Here is a 23393-nt window from a genome sequence, read left to right on the forward strand (position 1 = left end):
AGTCCCAGATTTTCAACCATTCCTTACGAAACTGCTGATATCACCATGGCAACGCTCCCTTACCATGAGAGTCCTCCACCAACCACGTTATTACTTCATACATCAGTTAACAACGGTGAGGCGTACGTGTTCCCCCAGCTTAGTAACGGCTGGATGAACGTACGCTGGCAACGGTGACATTAGTTCATCAGTGGTTACCTAATGGTCGAATTCTCATCGTATTCTTACCCTGTGTGTGTGTGTGTGTGTGTGTGTGTGTGTGTGTGTGTATTCTTGTGGGCCTGTGTATGGAAGAATATATATTTCCCCAGGTGATTATCTATTCACTTTTCAGTGATTCATTGCATTACGAATGTATATATGTATATATGTATGTATGTATGCAAATATGTATGAGTGAGTGTTGTTACCTCCAAGCTGCCAGACATATCTATATTCCTGACGACAGTTCAGTTCGTCTGGTCAACTTTAACTGCATTCTTTGTAACATTACATTCCAAGCGACCATATATATATATAAAGAGAGAGAGAGAGAGAGAGAGAGAGAGAGAGAGAGAGAGAGAGAGAGAGAGAGAGAGAGAGAGAGAGAGAGAGAGAGAGAGAGAGAGAGAGAGAGAGAGAGAGATAGAGAGCAAAAAATCACATTAGTGCGCGTGACCTAGGAAATGACTGTAATGCACAGGAAAAAGAAACACAATAAGTTCCCAAGTGCACTTTCATGTAATGTTTCTCCACTGATGATATGACCATTACAAGAAAGTGCACTTGGGAACTTATCGTGTTTCTTTTTCCTGTAGATTCCAAGAAATTACATATATATATATATATATATATATATATATATATATATATATATATATATATATATATATATATATATATATATATATATATATATCAGAAGAACTGCAAACCACGATGTACTTAAGTAATGGAGTTTTTTTCCTTACCTACAACCTACAAGTTCCTATGACGAGATTTTCCCTTAAGTTCGAGGTGAAGTATATCAACGAGTTTACCCGGCCTCCAGAGGTGGCTAGCCACGGAGTCTACCCACTGGATAGCTGTTGGAGGTGGCGGGCCTGAGGGTCGCAGAGAGCCCTTGGTCGAGCCATAAAGAGCAAACTGATAGACTATTAATCCCCGGGCAGGGTGTGGCAGTGGCTCCAGGGAACGATCTCAGACATGGTTCTTACTGGTGCCGTTGTAACGACGATTTGTTTTACAATATTATATTTCCTCGTGCTCTGTTTAGCCTATCAAGACCGACGTAAGTGTTTATCATATCTTTCGCTGTTTATAGGAGTATGTTTCTGAACAAACTCTACAGCAATATTGTCTCTAAAACGGACACAGTTCGTCGCGCTAACACCCTACACAACACCATCATACCCTGCTTTACCACGAATAGCTTGATGCCTAACTCCATCGCCGTACACATCACAGTAAACCCCTCCAATGCCGTCCACATCCTTTCCCCCATCACCATACACACCACTTTCCAGACTTTCCATCAACAGGCACAGTGTTACTCCTCCATCCCTCTCCTTCTCACCAAAAGACATTCGATGATTCCTTTTCTGTTCAGGACTTAGCAAGCAGGATGAGATATAATCAATAAACTGTATGATAAAATAATCAATATAATAAACTCTGTTTTTGGATAAAGCGAATCTAATCAAACCAGAGAGACATGAAACATTTACCCTCATCTTTATGTCGCCGAATTTCCACCACTGATGTCAAAAGGAGGGAAATAGCGTTTCCTCCCAGTGGTCCATACCCTCACTACGCCTGATGCCCCTCTTTCCGGAGTAGATTCTCAACAGCCAATTACTCTTCACCTCGTCTCACTCTCTCTCTGTAAGTAATATCGGGTTAGTCCCCGTAAAGTTACTACTAACTCTGCCACGGTAAAGCAACATTACTCACATCTCCGTAAACATGCACGGCAGAGTGTCTCATTCGTCCACCACTACACTCAAAATTACCCTCCCTCTGTCCATCACCATATTGCAAGATCATACCTTACTTCATCCTCCTCCTCTTCCGCATCATCATCATACCCACCATACAAAGTGCTAAACCTTATTCTATCACCATACGCAACTGTACCCCCTTCTTTCTTTATCACTGTACGCAGCGCTATCTCATATTAAACCACCGGCAACACTATCCATCCTTCACCACTCAATACACTTCCTCCCCCCTTCCTTTACCGCACGCAACACTGCTCCTCCTGCCATAACCAGACGCAGTACCATTCCTCCCTCCCTCTATTACCGTACACACACTATCTCTCCCTCCATCTCTCTACAGACACCATCTCGCCTTCCATTACCACACAGACACTATCTCTGCCTCCATCACCGTACCAAACACCATCCTTTCCTCCATCACCATAACCGGCGGTCCATCGCTCCCTCAGTAACCCTGCCATCAAACTCCTCCCTCCCTCCCTTCCCCCCCTCTCCCCCGCTCACCCATCACCTTTTCCACTCCCTCCTCTGCCCCTCATTGTCTGCTTTACAAACCATTAATCCTCCCGGCAAAATCCCACTCTGAATTCCAAGCCAATACCCAGCACGAACGGCTGAATTAAACATACGACTCGCGTATATGCGCACGCGCGCACACACACACACACGCACACACACACACACACACACACACACACACACACACACACACACCTCCTCCCTACCTTAAAAAGACCACCAATATTTTGTCTAGACTAAGGCTAAAAGAACTACAGCTGCTTCAGCTTTACTTGCTGCGAACGGCCTCGTAACTTGCCCCGCTACGGCCTTTCTCCCTCGCGCTGGACGCCCATGCCAACACAAACAGCGTATTTTATCTCTGCCATATCGCGTTTTTCCCACACGCGGAGGATTTCCCCGGCCGTGGACTTATTCCCCTCACACAACAAGGGGAAAGAATTTGCTTCACTAGTTGTGCTCATCCGGGAGTTGCCACGACCCTTCGAGCATGACTCCCATGTGAGTCCCATGTCAACGGTGGCGTTTCCTTCTCAAAGATGATGTTAGAAAAGGACATCATTAAAACCTAACGCATGATTTTGTTTTTTATACAAAATGTATCAATATTAGAGATTTTGGATTTCGGTCCATCAGACAAAGCAGCTGAAATGTACTGGACGTATGGAGAGGATGAGTGAAGAGAGGCGGACAAAGAGAATCTACGTGGTAGAGGTGGAGGGAATAAGCAATTGGAGAAAAGTGGTGTATGGGGGGCGAGGTCAGTCATAAGTAGTCCTAAACACCGCAGGTGCTCTAATGGAGGGGCATAACCCAGGTAGGTATTACGAGCAGAAGGGGAAAACGGTGTATTGCTGTGATGTACTGACGACGATCTGCCACTTGATGTAAGCCTCAGAGTTCTATTTGTGACAGCGATATCGGACATATACAGAGAAGTATAAGGGGAAGAAGGGGCTTTGATGATGACACAACAGTAAGTAAAATGATTGGATCAGAACTTCAAATGTGGATGCAAGGTAGACTTAGACACAAAATATACTCCTGGCCTTATGTGAAGATGATGCAATATACTGAAGATGAATTTGACAAAATGAGTTATGGAACGAGTCGTAATGTTTCAATGATGCTGTATAAAGCCCCCAACAGAGAACGTGATAGGAAGCGAGACAAACGTAAAAGATTCGGTCGGGGCTGTCACCATAAATAAGAGGTTAGAATTCAGAGATCATTTTGAGAAGATAGAACTATCGAGCCAAGTCATGGGTGGTATAATTTTGAGAACTTTCCCTACAAAAGACAGACAATTGTCGATGACATTGTTTAACGTATGCATACGAAGGAAAACCGAATACTGATCTGCCTTTAAAGTCTGCACCGAAACAAATGTGAGCGAGTTCGGAAACACTTAAAAAGCACAATGTAGGAACAGTAATTACCATGAAAGGCTGAGAGACTGAAACTATAAAACCTACAGCGAAGGAAAAAGATATGTGATAATCTGCGCGTGGCAACGAATTTAAAGTATAAATGAAAAACGTATCGAACCTGAAAGCCTGAATTTATGAACTATCCCCTCAACACCCCAGTTTACTTAAAAGGAACAACTGCAGTTGCTGGCCTTGTCAAACATAGAACGCTCTCGACGTGATCGTAAGTAAAATGGGTGACCAGTACTTACCATCGCCATGAAAACTATTCTTCGATCTTACGCTACACATCACTCCTCGAGTCCTCTAGTTCTCACAACGATCCAACATTTGGAGCTGAACGTCAAGACACAGAGGCAGGCCGGTTATGACTGAGCCTCCAATATGCAATTTTGGGCAATAGACTGTTTGTTAATTCCGACGGCATTGCAAAGCGTGGGCGATGGGCTAAATGGGACAATTACGCTAGGATCATCACGAAAGCCACCCTACAATCAAATCTTCCCAGAGAGATTTGTAAGATTCCCTATTCAGCTGACCTGCCCTGGATCATACCCTGCAGTAAGACACCAAAGCAGCCACGAGCCCTGGCCTCATACCATACCACTGACCTACACAAGGTTAGCTGTAACAATCAAGCGTACTTCGAGCTTAATTTCTTTTTCTTTCAACGTGACTAACTAAAACGTTCGGAGCAGTCCAACATCAGCCTAGGGTATGGAAAACAGAAAGCGAGAGAAAAGGTAGGTATCCTGCTTTTCCAGAGTTAATCACCTGTCCAATGAGGTCACGACTCAACTTATCAACGACCACTTCGACACCATCTGCCAGGAACTTCTTCCACTTCGACACCAGGAACGTCCTCCACTTCGACACCATCTGCCAGAAACGTCCTCCACTTCGACACCGTCTGCCAGGAACGTCCTCCACTTCGACACCGTCTGCCAGGAACTTCCTACACTTTGACACCGTCCGCCTCGCCGGCCAACCTTCACCGCTTAAGTATATCGCAAAACGGTCACACAGACTTAAGATAAGGCACTACACTAAGCCCAGAGACTTACACCGCAAAAGAGTTTTTCCGAGAACCAGCGAAACCCCTCAGCGCTTCCCTCCAACAGTCAACATGCCATGGGGACTGAAGTACTTTACATAATTGGCAGAGCTAGACCACGTAATGTCTCCAGTCGACGGCACCAAAGGGAATATTCACAGGTGACCAAACTAAGGGCGTGTCCTCAGAGCTGAAAAGAATATTTAACCTCGTCCTTGGCAGTCGAGTGTTATAAAAATTCGTCTTCAATCACGTCAAACTGACGGGCTACGTACAGAGTGAGTGTATGTATTCCCAGGAATATCTAGACCACTTGAGGCAAGTGTATGTGTTCCCAGGAACATCTACACCACGTGAGATAACTGCATGTATTCCCAGGAATATCTACACCACTTCAGGTAAGTGTATGTATTCCCAGGAACATCTACACCACTTGAGATAAGTGCTCAAGATCCTTCGTCTGATGTTTACATGTTGACGTCGACGGCGTTAATGGCCCCTGGTTGTTGATAAGCCTCGAGCCTAAGTAATCATCCAACCATCTCCAAGTTAGGCAAATAACAGGAGAGAAAAAAATGTATATACGCTGATCATTATCTTCGTCTCACTCAAGTGCCTTATTTGTTCCATAATCACGCCAAGTGTTAATGTAACTAACGTACTGAGAGAGTTCCTCACATGCCATGTGACGTCATGACCCATAATGCTCTTCCTTTGGGGGAATATTCTTAAGAGAACTGATGGCATGTCTCTTCGCAACGTTATACGTGTAATATACCATTATTTAAGAGATACGTTATCAATTTTCGTCATGTTATGCGACACATGTAATATCTGACGTCTCTCTGTAATGTTATATTTACTCTCTCAGCTGAGGCAATTTTATAATATAGGAAGATGAATTTACAGTTCACGCGCAGAGTGGAATGGGGCATTGAACCAAAGATAAATGCGATCTTTAGAGCCTAGGAAAAAAAAGTTATCACTGATAAACCAGATGAGACTGACAGAGTAGTTTAACACATGTAAAGGTAAAGTTAAACCACTGAGATAACTAAAGCGAGCTTGAGAAATACACATCAATAATTCAGGTGGTAAATTCCAAGTTGATTCCATTTTGGATCATACAGAAGAAACGGCTGACAGCGTCATGAACTCCAGGAATCTAGGAATACATTTAAGAAAATCCTCCATTTCCACGCAGGTTTTTGCTCTGAGATACACACTGAGTTTTAAACAATTTGTATACTGTAAATAACGAATCTCTAAACAGAGAAGTGTCAGATATGTACATTACAGAACTGAAACAAATGAGAAGAATGAGAAAAAAGAATGAGTAATAATACTGTATATTCATTCATTAAAGAAACATATCATTTCGTTGATGTTGAGGAGTAATTACAATGGCTTAGACAAGACAGCGTACGATGCGATATATGTAATGAAGAGGGATAGGGGGTGGAAGGCTCTTCCCATTGGTGACGTCATGAAGCACATCTGTTTTATGCGGTGGACAAACTCCCGTTAAAACAATCCAGGTATATTGTACACTGGCGGCGGTCCTGAGTTCTCCTGAAGGGGAGGTAGACTTGAGCTACTACAGGTACTAGGTGTCCATAGTCTACTTGCAGGATTCGATTTCGGTTCTGGTAATCTTGGAGTCGTCCTCCTTGGGTTCCTGGATGCAGAACCAGGGTAATGTGTCCTGGAGGGCGAGGCGGAACTTGGGGTGGGAGATGGCGTACATGATGGGGTTGTACACGGAGGCCGTCTTGCAGATGATGCATGGCAGGGCGGATACCAGCGGTATGAGCTTCTCCTGGTCGCCAAACAAACCCTAAGGACAGATGTCGGTATAGTATTAATACAGGGAAAGCTTAAGCCATGTACTACTTGAGAACGTCTATTCCATCTTGTAGGAAGCAAAATAATCAAAATACATAGGTGAGCAAAGCGTGGAAATTCTAGGTTATACCTAATCCACAATACAGAACATAGTTATGCGAACGCCATACCATCATAACCACGTAGGCATAGGGAGTCCAGGTGCACAGCCACAGGAACACGTTGGCCACAGCAACCTTAGCGATGCGGATTTCAGCACTCTGTTTCTTGGCATAAGCGTTGGAGCGGAGGTTTTCAACATTCATCTTCTTGGCCTGTTCTCTCAGTGCCTTTTCGTGTTGACGAATGGCAATCACAATCTGAGAGTACACGAAGATGATGATTGTGAGAGGAAGGCAGTAGCACATGATGAAGAGGAACAGACCAAAGGACTTTGTACTCCAATCTTGGCTGATGTAGTCTATGCTGCAGGAGGTGAGGATGCCCTCTGGAATGAAAGAGTTCCAGCCGAAGAAGGGCCAGATGGAAACAGCAGTGGCGTAGGCCCAGCACAACAGGATGATGAAGAACGCCTTTAATGAGCTGATGTGACCACCGTCAAAGGCCTTTACGATCACACAGTAACGATCGTACCCAATGGCAGCCAATGTCAGTAGAGAAGTGAGACCAAGTACGGTCCCTGTGAAGGCGTGGATCTGACAGGCTAAGGCTCCCAGGGTCCAGTAGCCACCACCGAAGCAGTTCATGACGTACATGGGAAACTGTGACATCATCATCATGAAGTCGCTGAAGGCCAGATTGACGACAAACATGTTTGCTGGCGAACGGAGACATTTCTTGGTGGTAAACAGATACATGACGAGTCCATTACCGAAGAAGGAGAGAATTCCCAGTATTATGAGCATGAAACCCAGCAGATAGTACCACATGGGGTTGACAGGCGGAAACTTACCCCAGTGGGGGTGAATCAGAGGCTTCACGTCATCAGGGACCAAGTCCATCAGGGTGTAGCCTTCAGGATAGCCATACATGACCCCACCACCTCTGTAGGGCAGCACTGCCGAAACATTGAGAGTACCAACGACCATCTCTGTCGCGGGATTGTGCTGCGACGATTCCTCAAGAACTTGAGGAAGGATCGGATGACTTGGGTCGATGTGAATGATGAACGTAGGTTGAATCCTCTTTCCCGGTGTGTTCTGGATCCACAGCTGTGGAGGAGAGGATTACGAATACACACAAGCGGGCCACCGCGCGACGTTTATATCAATTGTCATCCAATTATTTTCAGCGTGGTTATCGGGCTTCTGCCGCGAGTGTGTCGCGCTAACTTCCCTGTATTGTTTATTGCAGTGGAAATACGTTATCCGTAGAGAGGCAACAGTCACGTTGCTGTGGTCGTAAGGTTTCTGACCAAGTTGTTTCCGGGTCAAAAATGGCTTATGCATGCGGCTTGAAACTATACACAGGAGGAGGAGGAAAGAGTTTTGAGGGTTTGAGATCCTTTTTCTACTGTCTTGGATTCCTTGTTTTCCCTGCAAAGAATCACTGAAGAGTGTAGTTCTTTTACATTTTCACTCATATATCTTATTTTTCGATACTTGATAACTCGTTACTGATATGGTTATAACGAAGAGGGAAAATAAGGGTTTTGATAATAATAATGATAATAATAATAATAATAATAATAATAATAATAATAATAATAATAATAGTAATAATAATAATAATAATAATAATAATAATAATAATAATAATAATAATAATAATAATAATAATGAATATCAATGATTATAAAAACGACCTGATAACTTGACCATCTGTAAGCTATAGATGACATGTGGGGTCTGGCAATGGATCCACCTCCTCATGGTTGAAAAGACGCACTCCACCGCCTCACGGCGCTGTGAAACTTTAGGTTCGAGAGGGAAACAGTGACATATAGAAACCTAAACCTGTATGCATGGGACAGATCCACATATTCGAACCCTTTATCTCCACAGGCGTTGTAACTCACTCATCCTTACGTGTCGAAAGTTACGATGCATGGCGCCATCGAGGCGAGGGGTGGGCGGGTGTCCATGTTAACGAGAGGCGTTAGCCATTTCTAGACACCTCACGCAAGTTTTCTTGCCTCATTACAAGCTTTCATCGGCTTCTAGGTCGTTTTTTAAAAGCTCATTGAATAGCACTTTAGAATCTGAACAAACCATCAAGTGGATGATTTGTCTCGGCTTTTCCGCCAGACGGTGACTCGGTATTGTTCTCGAGTTACGCGCGAGAACTTACGGCAATTTATACCTCAGGACGCCGTAAGATTGTCTTCTCTTCTGACTAACAACGTTGGACGAAATAGGCACCAACTGATGCCTTACACGCCGAGTAGTGAGTACACAGTCCATGTGCGCTACAATTTCCATGCCTCACTTTAAAGGGGACTTAAAATTGCGGGAGCAGGAAGTGCTGCAAGGTAAAATCTCACACTCTAATCAACTCGACAGAGTGTGAGGAATCCCTTGACACCGCTTTCGTCAAAATCTTTCAAGCAGAAAACGAGCGTCCCCTTTCTGGTAAATCACTGGAGAAAAATATAATGAATACCGAATTTGGAGATAGTAATGATTTTTCTTTCTCTCTTTAGTTACTGTCTATATCTAGAAATAAAAGCGGTATATATATATATATATATATATATATATATATATATATATATATATATATATATATATATATATATATACATACATACATACATCTAAAAATACATACGTAGAAACACTCACCTCAATGGGCTCTGAACCCAGTTTTTTGCAACAGCATCAACCCTTCCTGTCCAGACCACTCCATAAATAACCACTAACTCCTACGCAGTTATAAGATACTTAACTCTGCTTCACACTTCTGTAATCTCTACTCATAAATCCTGACCAAACATATACACACTCCCAGCAGCCATGAACAACCTCCCTCCCAACTCAGTTTTAATCTTCAGTCCAGCAACATACACCTGTCTTGAAACCACACTCCCTAGACATATACGAGTTACACTCTCTCGTCTAGAATTTATACATCACCTAACCCTGTCTCAAAGCCCTTCATGCCCATCATGTAACGCTCACAATAAAGACGTTTAGCACTGACAGTTCTATTGTCCTGCACCCCCCCCCCCCCCCAAACACACACACACACACACACACACACACACACACACACACTAGTATTAGTGTAAAGATAATTCTTCTTGTTCTTCGAATCATCATTATTATTCTCAGCGTTCATGTCTTGTTGACGGAATGAAAGGCACAGGTTCCTATGATCTTTTTGCCAGGATTCTACGGCCGCCAGAAGCAATTTCCAATTGTCCCTTCTTGCTTCATCCCATCTAGGGTGAGGCCTTCTTTTGTTCTCAGTTTTCTCCCAGCCATTACAGATCCCCTTATGGATACGTAAATACAGTAGTGTTTACTTATACTGTGCGTGTTATAGGGTCACTCTCCCTATTGCGTTGTTTTGGATGGACTGCAAGTTTTGCTGGTTAGTGTGGCTGACTGTGTGAAGTGGAATTCATGAATGTACCAGATGTGGTCTTACGTTTGTCTGTCTGTGTCTTCATCTTATTGCTGTGGATCTTGATGGGGCTTCTTAATATAATTTCTGCTACTCTCATACTTTCCCTTACATGGTCAGCTATTATGGAACTTTGCTGCTTGAGAAGCGGCATTTCCCTTTCATTAGCGTAACGCTTCTTTGTTATTCATGATGTTTGGGTCCGGGTTTCCTAAAATTTTAAGGTGTAGATTATTTAGAATCTTTGTTTTTTAGTCTGCATTTTACAAGCGGCATTTCCCTCTCATTAGCGTAACACTTCTTTGTTATTCATGATGTTTGGGCCGGGTTTCCTAAAATTTCAAGGTGTAGATCATTTAAAATCTTTGTTTTTTAGCCTGCATCTTACATTTCGCATTCGTTATATTCTTCCAATATTGTCATTGTTCCTCTTTTGCCATTATTCCTCTGGATTTACCTCCATATTGGACTCTATTTGTAACATCATGTGTAAGCTTTACATGATCTTGTCCTTGGGCTGGTGAGTCCACTTTATAGATGGTGTACAGCGTGGAAGTCGTATAACTACCCAGGGGAATTGACTCTCAAGTAGGAGTCTGTTCCCCCGATGTTGTCTGTTAGAAATTCTTCTGTGAGGTCTCCCAGAACGTAAGATACGCTGAGGTGAGGCAGGCTGGTAGATCTACGGGTCATTGCTCTTTTCTTTTTCAGTCCTTGATGCCGTCTATACCTTGGCACACGCTTTGGCGTCTTCTCGGCGCATGATATTGTATCGTTCTCTGTTTTGCCTTTGCCTTTACCATTTGTTCGCACGTCAGGGCAATTGGTATTTCTCTTCCTCTGTGCCCTTTCCTGAATCCGTGTTGCATCTCGTTATATCTTTCTTTCCTCTTCGTGATGGCCACCGAGTCTTATCTTTACTATTTTCCCGATATTTGACGAGGTGTTTGCAAGGGAAATGCACTTGCCTGTATATCATTGCTTGTCGAGGCGGCCCTTCTTGCTCTGAGTGTGAGTATGGTCGTAGCAGTTCTCAATTTTGATGGGGGAACAGCCAGCGATGTATTTAGGATGCGCTTGAATTATTCTATCATACTTCTGGGGTCGGGTTTCATACTACTGTCTCATTAATCTCACTGTGTCCTGGTGCTTGGTGATTTAGAGCGTGTTGATCCTTTTTTACGCACACGCGAGCAATTTTTAAAGAAGTGGGAAGGTGAGAGTTGGAGGAAGACTGGTAGAGATCAGTATTGACTGAGAATTGGATTTTTAGGTTTGTGTTGGGAAGGTATTGTAAAACCATTGCTTTGTCGTCTGGGCAGAAAATGTTGAGTTCTTTTCAACGGCGATTTTGAAAATATATATTTCTTTCACTTTTTTTCTTCAGGGTTCCTGTGCCTCCGCTTCATACAATCATTGTCCACTCAAGTCCATGATGTAGGAGGTTCTCATTCTGTCATCTCCCTGGGGGTAATTTTCATGCGAGAAGGAACACGTATCTTTATAATCGCTTTCCATTCATGCAGAATTTCCCTTCCGGGTATATATATTGCGATTCAGTTTTACAATATGTGTTGATTTTAGAAGTTGCTCTCTTGGGCAGGTATGTGTAATTTCTGTCCAACTAATTTGTAAGATAATCTGTAGCAGATACCAGGTGTATATACCTAATAACACCTCCATGGTGTAACCTCATTCCGGTATGCCAATTGAGAATCAAGAGATCGGCTTCAAGAAGACAGACCAATGATTATCCCACGAATATTTACACTCGATCCTAATAAGATGAAGGCGGTGGACACAGAGTCAGAGACAATCAACCGGCCAAGGTAATAGGATTTGCCGGTGGAGAAGCCCTGTGTGTGACGACAAAAGAGCCTCGGGTAAGCGCGTTAGTTTTCTTAGTGTCTTCTGTACATTTCTGCCAACGACTGGATGTAGAGTGAGTGTGTTCGTCTTAGCTACTGTTAACACGTGGGTTGCGCTGAATCTATGGTTTCAAAGGTGTGGGAATTGATCAGTGCACACAACACACACACACACACACAGACACACACACACACACACACACACACACACACACACACACACACACACACACACACACATATATATATATATATAGATATATATATATATATATATATATATATATATATATATATATATATATATATATATATATATATATATATATATATATATATGTGAGAAACTGCAGAAGCTGGTGACTGAGTTTGGTAAAGTGTGTGGAAGAAGAAAGTTAAGAGTAAATGTGAATAAGAGCAAGGTTATTAGGTACAGTAGGGTTGAGGGTCAAGTCAATTGGCAGGTGAGTTTGAATGGAGAAAAACTGGAGGAAGTGAAGTGTTTTAGATATCTGGGAGTGGATCTGGCAGCGGATGGAACCATGGAAGCGGAAGTGGATCATAGGGTGGGGGAGGGGGCGAAAATTCTGGGGGCCTTGAAGAATGTGTGGAAGTCGAGAACATTATCTCGGAAAGCAAAAATGGGTATGTCTGAAGGAATAGTGGTTCCAACAATGTTGTATGGTTGCGAGGCGTGGGCTATGGATAGAGTTGTGCGCAGGAGGATGGATGTGCTGGAAATGAGATGTTTGAGGACAATGTGTGGTGTGAGGTGGTTTGATCGAGTGAGTAACGTAAGGGTAAGAGAAATGTGTGGAAATAAAAAGAGCGTGGTTGAGAGAGCAGAGGAGGGTGTTTTGAAGTGGTTTGGGCACATGGAGAGAATGAGTGAGGAAAGATTGACCAAGAGGATATATGTGTCGGAGGTGGAGGGAACGAGGAGAAGAGGGAGACCAAATTGGAGGTGGAAAGATGGAGTGAAAAAGATTTTGTGTGATCGGGGCCTGAACATGCAGGAGGGTGAAAGGAGGGCAAGGAATAGAGTGAATTGGAGCGATGTGGTATACCGGGGTTAACGTGCTGGCAGTGGATTGAATCAGGGCATGTGAAGCGTCTGGGGAAAACCATGGAAGGCTGTGTAGGTATGTATATTTGCGTGTGTGGACGTATGTATATACATGTGTATGGGGGGGGGGGGGTTGGGCCATTTCTTTCGTCTGTTTCCTTGCGCTACCTCGCAAACGCGGGAGACAGCGACAAAGTATAAAAAAAAAAAAAAAAAAAAAAATATATATATATATATATATATATATATATATATATATATATATATATATATATATATATATATATATATATATATATATATATATATATATATACAGAGAGAGAGAGAGAGAGAGAGAGAGAGAGAGAGAGAGAGAGAGAGAGAGAGAGAGAGAGAGAGAGAGAGAGAGAGAGAGAGAGAGAGAGAATGTACTTAAGACGAAATTTAGCAAATATGGGCACTGCGACGCAGCGCCCACCACCTGCCTGGCTTGGCTCGTTATACTACTCTCTCTCCTGCCAGGCACATCACACAACACTGGGTCTTCTGTAACTGTTTTATATGCACTTGTCTGTGCCTCCTCTGAATATCTACGTTCCTTATAACTCTCCTTGAGAGCACATTAGATAGTCTTTCCCTAATATTTTTCCCCACTTACTCTTAAGATGTTTTTAGGCAATGTTGCCCTTCATACCTCCACTCTGTTGTTGTCATACGTAAATTATCGAAGTATTTTTCTCGTCTTATCTCTAAGCTGTAGAGTTATACGTCTTTCACTCACTCATGGTAATTCTTATGTTCCATATTTTTTCGATTCTACATGAGGAGTGTTTCTGACATTACTCTTGTTTGTTTCTGTTTGTTTACTTAGTTGACCATACGACGCAACAATATCCTCATTTGCAAGAAACAAGAGAAATAAAAAGAAAAGTTAAGTTTATACACGTATTTTATTAGCATTGCGACATTTCATGGAATAATGGTCAGGTGTAGGAATATGGGAATGAGAATAACAATGTACACTGCCCTCGACCTTCTGAAGTTGGCTCATGGGGTCTATGACAAGTTATGAAGCCGTCTGTTTTATGCGGTGGACACACTCCCATTGAGGCAGTACTGAAGCCTCTTGAAAGGGTATTAGCTTGGTTACTGCAGGCGGGTCGTCATACTTCCTATCTTTACTTGCAGGATTCAACTTCGGTTCTGGTAATCTTGGAGTCATCATCCTCCTTGGGTTCCTGGATGCAGAACCAGGGTAATGTGTCCTGGAGGGCGAGGCGGAACTTGGGGTGGGAGATGGCGTACATGATGGGGTTGTACACGGAGGCCGTCTTGCAGATGATGCATGGCAGGGCGGATACCAGCGGTATGAGCTTCTCCTGGTCGCCAAACAAACCCTAAGGACAAATGTCGGTATAGTATTAATATTGGGAAAGCTTAAGCCTTGTACATGAGTCTATGCTACTTCACTGAAAACATAATAACGAAAATATCTAGTTAAGCAAAGCATGGAAATTCTGAGTAATGCTTAATACACAAGATAATACACAGTTATGAGTAAATCATACCATCATAACGACGTAGGCATAGGGAGTCCAGGTGCACAGCCACAGGAACACGTTGGCCACAGCAACCTTAGCGATGCGGAATTCAGCACTCTGCTTCTTGTCAAATGAATTAGAGCGAAGAGTTTTAACATTCATCTTCTTAGCTTGTTCTCTTAATGTCTTCTCGTGCTGACGAATGGCAATCACAATCTGAGAGTACATGAAGATGATGATTGTGAGAGGAAGGCAGTAGCACATGATGAAGAGGAACAGACCAAAGGACTTTGTACTCCAATCTTGGCTGATGTAGTCTATGCTGCAGGAGGTGAGGATGCCCTCTGGAATGAAGGAGTTCCAGCCGAAGAAGGGCCAGATCGAAACAGCAGTGGCGTAGGCCCAGCACAACAGGATGATGAAGAACGCCTTTAATGAACTGATGTGACCACCGTCAAAGGCCTTTACGATCACACAGTAACGATCGTACCCAATGGCGGCCAATGTCAGCTAGAGAAGTGAGACCAAGTACGGTCCCTGTGAAGGCGTGGATCTGACAGGCTAAAGCTCCCAGGGTCCAGTAGCCACCACCGAAGCAGTTCATGACGTACATGGGAAACTGTGACATCATCATCATGAAGTCGCTGAAGGCCAGATTGACGACAAACATGTTTGCTGGCGAACGGAGACTTTTCTTGGTGGTAAACAGATACATAACGAGTCCATTACCGAAGAAGGAAAGAATTCCCAGTATTATGAGCATGAAACCCAGCAGATAGTACCACATGGGGTTGACAGGCGGAAACTTACCCCAGTGGGGGTGAATCAGAGGCTTCACGTCATCAGGGACCAAGGTCCATCAGGGTGTAGCCTTCAGGGTAGCCATACATGACCCCACCACCCCTGTAGGGCAGCACTGCCGAAACATTGAGAGTACCAACGACCATCTCTGTCGCGGGATTGTGCTGTAGTAATTCCTCAAGAACTGGAGATGTGATCGGAAGTAGCGTTCGTGAGAACTGATTCCGTGGGTTGAATTCTCTTTTCCGGAGGGTTCCGGATACACGAATGTACAGATGGGGAATACACACTAGGAGTCTGGCACCTGGGTTTTTATATGAAATGCCATCCAGGTATTTTTGGCGTGGTTATGGGGCTTCTGCCGGGAGTTCGAATGCGCCGACTTCCCTTTACCGTTTATAGTAGTGCAAATAATTTGGCCGTGATGCGTCAGATGGCACGTTGCTGTGGTCGTAAGGCTTCTGATCAGGTATGAAGTATTTCCGGGCCGATATAGCTTATCCATGCAGCATTAAAAGATATTCAGAAAACGGAGGAAAAGCTGAACTGATCACTGATTTTGAAAGTGGTAATGATTTCTCTTTGATTGGTGTTCCATTTCAGAAGAGAATGTTCCGTTTAAGTGTTCATTATCTAAGCCCAAAACCCTCCCATGCCATTGACTTTCTGTAAAATCTCAATATTTTCCACGTACTTTCCTAGTCTTTTCATCTACTGGACTATAAATTTCTCTGATTGTTCCACTTCGAACAGGGTATATAATCTTTTCCTGCATTCAGTTCAATTCCCTCTGTACCTAACTTTCAAAACTCCAAAGTCTCTGTCCATCTACATCAGTCTCTGTGCTCTCAAACGGTTGATCAACCCCCGAAAAGTGCTTCTGCTACCCCATGACCGCTGACAAATTTCAGTCACTTCTGTACTCTGTGTTACGTACACTGTCTCCTGTTGGACAGTGTCTCAGGGCATCTAGAAAAGAACAACCCCCCCCTATACCATTGATTTTTTTTATCAGCTACTTCACCTTCTTTCGTCTGACTATATTACCGTCCCAATCCTCTCAAATAATATGAGTACGAGTCTCGACCATGTTCATCAATTCCCTAAAGATACCACCTACTTGATGATATCTTTCTTGCTCTTTCATTTTCTCGTTTCCTTACTTTAATCCCTCCTCCAGCTAACTTCTGGCTCTGTCTCTCAATGATTCCACTAATTCTTCCAGCCTTGTGGCCTCGGGTGATCATCATCTCATTTCCTCACTGATTTTCCCTCTATCCTTTTCTAAGACAAATGTAGCCCTTAATCATAACCTCCTCGTCAAGAACCCATTCACTGCTGCTTCATTTTAGTCTTTCCCTTTGTCATAATCCATTTTTAGTCAGACTCGACCTGAGAAGTTATTTATTGCTTTGCGTGGTTGTGTGTGTGTGTGTGTGTGTGTGTGTGTGTGTGTGTGTGTGTAAATTCCCAAAAGAATCCACGGTAAGGTTCGAGAGTTCTACCATTTTCTTTGCCATGATATTTCTTTCTCGAAACAAAAACAAACAACACGATAGTCCTAGCCCTTGGTGATCCTCCGAGACGCCAGTGGATCTCTTGAAAAAAAAAAAAGGGGGAGAAAAAAGACTTGAATACCTTCTGGCTTATGACTCCGATCAGTGAAATAAGATTTCCCACGACGTGCAGTGGCCTCGCTTAACTTCACCGCGGGAAAACAATCTTGTTTTTCAGAGTCCACCGATGACGAACGCATCTCATTTGGCTATCACGCAAGGCAACAAAAAAACACACACAACAGGGATAACAAAAGAGGAGCAACTTGCCGTCTCCATCCTCATCATTCACGTGCCTATCAAAATGTGCAAATACGTTCTGAGAACTAACCCATGTATATGCGCATATCATGAATATGTAAATCACACCAGATTCGCAACAGAAGGATATGGCTTACTCTCCTCCTCTCCCCTTCTCACAAGACGGAAACAAAACCCTTTTCCACCCACGAGAATCGAAGACAGGTTCGAAATGGATGTTCTTTTACGATGAGTTTTGAGAAAAGATGAAACACACACACACACATACACACACACACACACACACACACACACACACACACACACACACACACACACAGACTCCGTTCTTTAAGCATCTACTGACGACGTCTTATTTAAAATAGGGAAGAGGCGTCAATACAGCCGGGACTGAGTGAGTGGGTGGGGGAGCTGGCGTGGGAAGACGAAGTAGGTGGGGGGAGATTCCGGGAAAGGTATCACAAGAACTACACCAACCACCTCGTTGGGCGGTTGGACAGTGTGAGGTACTGGATGGAGATAGAGAGAGAGAGAGATTAGAGAACGGGAAATATTAGTTTGTTAATGTTCAGGGAAGATAGGCCCACACGAATCCTCTATATCCAATCAGCCCTAGTATGTTTTCGATTGGTTGTATGGCTACGAAATTGAGTCTTCCTTTGAAGAGGCTGATTTGCCAGAGATTTGAAAGGAAAAGTGCGAAATGTCTTTCCCTATCCCTTCTTGCTGAAGAATTTGAAATGTGTTGTCTATGTGCACATAATATACGTACGAGGAGGCATATCAAGAAAATGAGTTTCATACTTCCGTTCAACCCATGTGGACATTTTGAGAAAACAAAACAAAACGAAAAAGAAGGAGGGAATCAGTACAAGAGCTCGTGCTAAACAAAGACCCTACCTGTGTAGGATAAAAAAAGTAGCTACATAAACACCTGTACCTCTCTCTCTCTCTCTCTCTCTCTCTCTCTCTCTCTCTCTCTCTCTCTCTCTCTCTCTCTCTCTCTCTCTCTCTCTCTCTCTCTCCCTCTAACGTACACAAAAAGGTGTTGGATGTGCTTCTCATTTCCAGAGGCTCTTCTCCCCCCCCCCCCCCCCCCCCCAAGTGGTTATTGGGTCCTGGGGTAATGCAAGGAAAATCAGATTTCCTCATTTTTAGGACCTCCTAAAATATCGGGCCCCGGCACTCGTCCCCTCTGGCCTCCCCCTTAATACGCCACTAAGGGGAGGTAGATAGAGGTGAGGATAAAGTTGCAAGTTTCGCTTCATTTCTTTTTTTCTTCTATGGATTATATTTTAAAAAAGTGTCGTCGTTGTCGTTGTCTGTGGGTTCCTGTGAGGGTCTGTCTTATGCTTTGAGTAGTGTTTATGATTGGGATGTTGTGGTGTATAACTCTCTCTCTCTCTCTCTCTCTCTCTCTCTCTCTCTCTCTCTCTCTCTCTCTCTCTCTCTCTCTCTCTCTCTCTCTCTCTCTCTCTCTCTCTCTCTCTCTCTCTCTCTCTCTCTTGCTCTCTCATACATATATACTCCAACCATCTAAATTTCGAATGATTAAATCACTAGACAGTAATGCCTTAACGAGAGAGTTTTAGGATACGATCCCACACACACGCGCACACACACACACACATACACACACACACACACACACACACACACACACACACACACACACACACACATACACACACACACACACACACACACACACACACACACACACACACACACACAGATGGGGCTCGAACAGCATTCTCACTCTCCCTTTCTCTCTCTTCGGATACAGCAATATTTGAGGAACGCGGAAGCGAATACTTGACAAAACTCCCACTTCAAATTAGTTATCTGAATCTGAGAGTGAACTCCTCGCGGCTTTTTCAGGGATTATTCACAACTCCAGAAAAAGAAGTGACTCTTTCTAAAGCCGCCCAGTTGTTTAGTAATTTGAATTTATCTTCTGCCTGATATATTTCTGTGTAGTGGCTGTATAAGTCAAGATGTATCTACTACTACATTTTGTTTCACTCACTTATACACACACACACACACACACACACACACACACACATACATACACACACACACACACACACACACACACACATATATATATATATATATATATATATATATATATATATATATATATATATATATATATATATATATATATAAACCATGGAAAGCTGTGTAGGTGTGTATATTTGCGTGTGTGGACGTATGTATATACATGTGTATGGGGGTGGGGTTGGGCCATTTCTTTCGTCTGTTTCCTTGCGCTACCTCGCAAGCGCGGGAGACAGCGACAAAGTATAATAAAAAAAAATAATAAAATAATATATATATATATATATATATATATATATATATATATATATATATATATATATATATATATATATATATATATGTATTCCCTGCGTGTCGTAGAAGGCGACTAAAAGGGAAGGGAGCGGGGGGCTGGAAATCCTCCCCTCTCGTTTTTTTTTTTTTTTCCAAAAGAAGGAACAGAGAAGGGGGCCAGGTGAGGATATTCCCTCAAAGGCCCAGTCCTTTGTTCTTAATGCTACCTCGCTATCGCGGGAAATGGCGAATAGTATGAAAATATATATATATATATATATATATATATATATATATATATATATATATATATATATATATATATATATATATATATATATATATATATATATATATATATATATATATATATATATATATATATATATGTATGCAACTGAGTGGGAGATGTATAAAAGAAAGAGACAGGAGGTCAAGAGAAAAGTGCAGGAGGTGAAAAAGAGGGCAAATGAGAGTTGGGGTGAGAGAGTATCATTAAATTTTAGGGAGAATAAAAAGATGTTCTGGAAGGAGGTAAATAAAGTGCGTAAGACACGGGAGCAAATGGGTACTTCAGTGAAGGGCGCAAATGGGGAGGTGATAACAAGTAGTGGTGATGTGAGAAGGAGATGGAGTGAGTATTTTGAAGGTTTGTTGAATGTGTTTGATGATAGAGTGGCAGATATAGGGTGTTTTGGTCGAGGTGGTGTGCAAAGTGAGAGGGTTAGGGAAAATGATTTGGTAAACAGAGAAGAGGTAGTAAAAGTTTTGCGGAAGATGAAAGCCGGCAAGGTAGCAGGTTTGGATGGTATTGCAGTGGAATTTATTAAAAAAGGGAGTGACTGTATTGTTGACTGGTTGGTAAGGTTATTTAATGTATGTATGACTCATGGTGAGGTGCCTGAGGATTGGCGGAATGCGTGCATAGTGCCATTGTACAAAGGCAAAGGGGATAAGAGTGAGTGCTCAAATTACAGAGGTATAAGTTTGTTGAGTATTCCTGGTAAATTATATGGGAGGGTATTGATTGAGAGGGTGAAGGCATGTACAGAACATCAGATTGGGGAAGAGCAGTGTGGTCTCAGAAGTGGTAAAGGATGTGTGGATCAGGTGTTTGCTTTGAAGAATGTATGTGAGAAATACTTAGAAAAGCAAATGGATTTGTATGTAGCGTTTATGGATCTGGAGAAGGCATATGATAGAGTTGACAGAGATGCTCTGTGGAAGGCATTAAGAATATATGGTGTGGGAGGCAAGTTGTTAGAAGCAGTGAAAAGTTTTTATCGAGGATGTAAGGCATGTGTACGTGTAGGAAGAGGAAAGTGATTGGTTCTCAGTGAATGTAGGTTTGCGGTAGGGGTGTGTGATGTCTCCATGGTTGTTTTATTTGTTTATGGTTGGGGTTGTTAGGGAGGTGAATGCAAGAGTTTTGGAAAGAGGGGCAAGTATGAAGTCTGTTGTGGATGAGAGAGCTTGGGAAGTGAGTCAGTTGTTGTTCGCTGATGATACAGCACTGGTGGCTGATTCATGTGAGAAACTGCAGAAGCTGGTGACTGAGTTTGGTAAAGTGTGTGAAAGAAGAAAGTTAAGAGTAAATGTGAATAAGAGCAAGGTTATTAGGTACAGTAGGGTTGAGGGTCAAGTCAACTGGGAGGTAAGTTTGAATGGAGAAAAACTGGAGGAAGTAAAGTGTTTTAGAAATCTGGGAGTAGATCTGGCAGCGGGTGGAACCATGGAAGCGGAAGTGAATCATAGGGTGGGGGAGGGGGCGAAAATCCTGGGAGCCTTGAAGAATGTGTGGAAGTCGAGAACATTATCTCGGAAAGCAAAAATGGGTATGTTTGAAGGAATAGTGGTTCCAACAATGTTGTATGGTTGCGAGGCGTGGGCTATGGATAGAGTTGTGCACAGGAGGGTGGATGTGCTGGAAATGAAATGTTTGAGGACAATGTGTGGTGTGAGGTGGTTTGATCGAGTAAGTAATATAAGGGTAAGAGAGATGTGTGGAAATAAAAAGAGCGTGGTTGAGAGAGCAGAAGAGGGTGTTTTGAAATGGTTTGGGCACATGGAGAGAATGAGTGAGGAAAGATTGACCAAGAGGATATGTGTGTCGGAGGTGGAGGGAACGAGGAGAAGTGGGAGACCAAATTGGAGGTGGAAAGATGTAGTGAAAAAGATTTTGAGTGATCGTGGCCTGAACATGCAGAGGGGTGAAAGGCGGGCAAGGAATAGAGTGAATTGGATTGATGTGGTATACCGGGGTTGACGTGCTGTCAGTGGATTGAATCAGGGCATGTGAAGCGTCTGGGGTAAACCATGGAAAGCTGTGTAGGTATGTATATTTGCGTGTGTGGACGTATGTATATACATGTGTATGGGGGTGGGTTGGGCCATATATATATATATATATATATATATATATATATATATATATATATATATATATATATATATATATATATATATATATATATATATATATATATATATATATTCTTAACTACATGTTGACAGTTTACAAACTACATTACATTTCCTTAACGTTTCCAGGTGGCGCACTTAATGCTATCAAAAAAGTTGTTTATCGTATTTCCAGTGTTCATTCTTGGATTCTCCTGGAAACGTTTCTTGCAGAGACACAAAAGTTCCGTCCCGACAAGTGTATATCTTCAGGTGAAATAAGACGGTAGAAAATTATAATGATAACATGTGAGAATAACTCGCTCTCTTGAGTTCACATCTTGAAATCGTGACGAGACATCTCAAGTTATAGAGAAGTTTGCTGAGGTGGTGGGCGAGTTGGTTGAGGTGATGGGGAAGTTTGCTGAGGTGATGGGGAAGTTTTGCTGAGGTCGTGGGGAAGTTTGCTAGGGTAGTATGGGAGTTTGTCTCCACATCTGCTACTCCTGTAACTATGGTCGCAGTACTATCACGCCATAAACTTCTGTACAGTGTCTCTAACAACACTATTCATATGTTATAACTTCTACTTGCTATATGTTATAGCCTGTGCTCATTACTATAGCCTCTGCTTGTTGTATCTTTACATCTCTCGAAGGGCTATTCACTGATGCCATCTTTGAGAATCTTTAAAAACAAGATTTCGTGATAATGGTCACCCCTTACTCTTCTTTCTTCCATAGTGGACAGATAAAAGACCTCTTAACCTTTTCCTTCTGTAACTCAGCTCTCTTAATTCTAGTATACCAACTTTGTTGTCCTTCTCTGGTGACAGGTTAAGGACAATGTCTGTTCCCAAGTCTCTTCCACAAACAGATTCCTACGGCTTGTTTCCCACTAGATAATACTCGCATTGAGATCTTGCTCCCAGAGTGCTGAATGACACTAGGAGATTCCCCTGTATTCACGCCAACAACTTGCGTTTCCATGATTATCCGTCTCCAAGGGAGTGCAAATCTTTCAATGGGGAGGGCAAATTCCTTAGTCTGTTTCACTGGGGAGTTCAAATTCCTTTGTCCTTTTCATTGTACTTGAAATCCCCCAGTGTTGATATTCTGCTATCACTTAGAAGTGAGTGTTTTAGAGCTTCATGTACCGTCCTGAATATTCCTTCATTACTG

General features: G+C 42.7%; 1 protein-coding gene and 1 pseudogene across 1 annotated transcript; both read right to left on the reverse strand.

Annotated features, from left to right (window-relative positions):
* Positions 1–6134: 6134 nt before the first annotated feature.
* On the reverse strand, positions 6135–8045 carry LOC139760718 (compound eye opsin BCRH2-like). The gene is made up of 2 exons (XM_071684279.1): positions 6998–8045; positions 6135–6819 (listed from the first exon to the last, which is right to left on the reverse strand). The coding sequence occupies exons 1-2, from the start codon at positions 7913–7915 to the stop codon at positions 6604–6606; spliced, it is 1134 nt and encodes a 377-aa protein (XP_071540380.1). The 5' UTR covers positions 7916–8045; the 3' UTR covers positions 6135–6603.
* A 6212-nt stretch (positions 8046–14257) lies between these two features.
* Positions 14258–15919, reverse strand: LOC139760719 (compound eye opsin BCRH2-like; annotated as a pseudogene).
* Positions 15920–23393: the final 7474 nt, after the last annotated feature.

The sequence above is a fragment of the Panulirus ornatus genome, chromosome 37 (assembly GCF_036320965.1).
Source record: "Panulirus ornatus isolate Po-2019 chromosome 37, ASM3632096v1, whole genome shotgun sequence".
Lineage (NCBI taxonomy): Eukaryota > Metazoa > Arthropoda > Malacostraca > Decapoda > Palinuridae > Panulirus > Panulirus ornatus.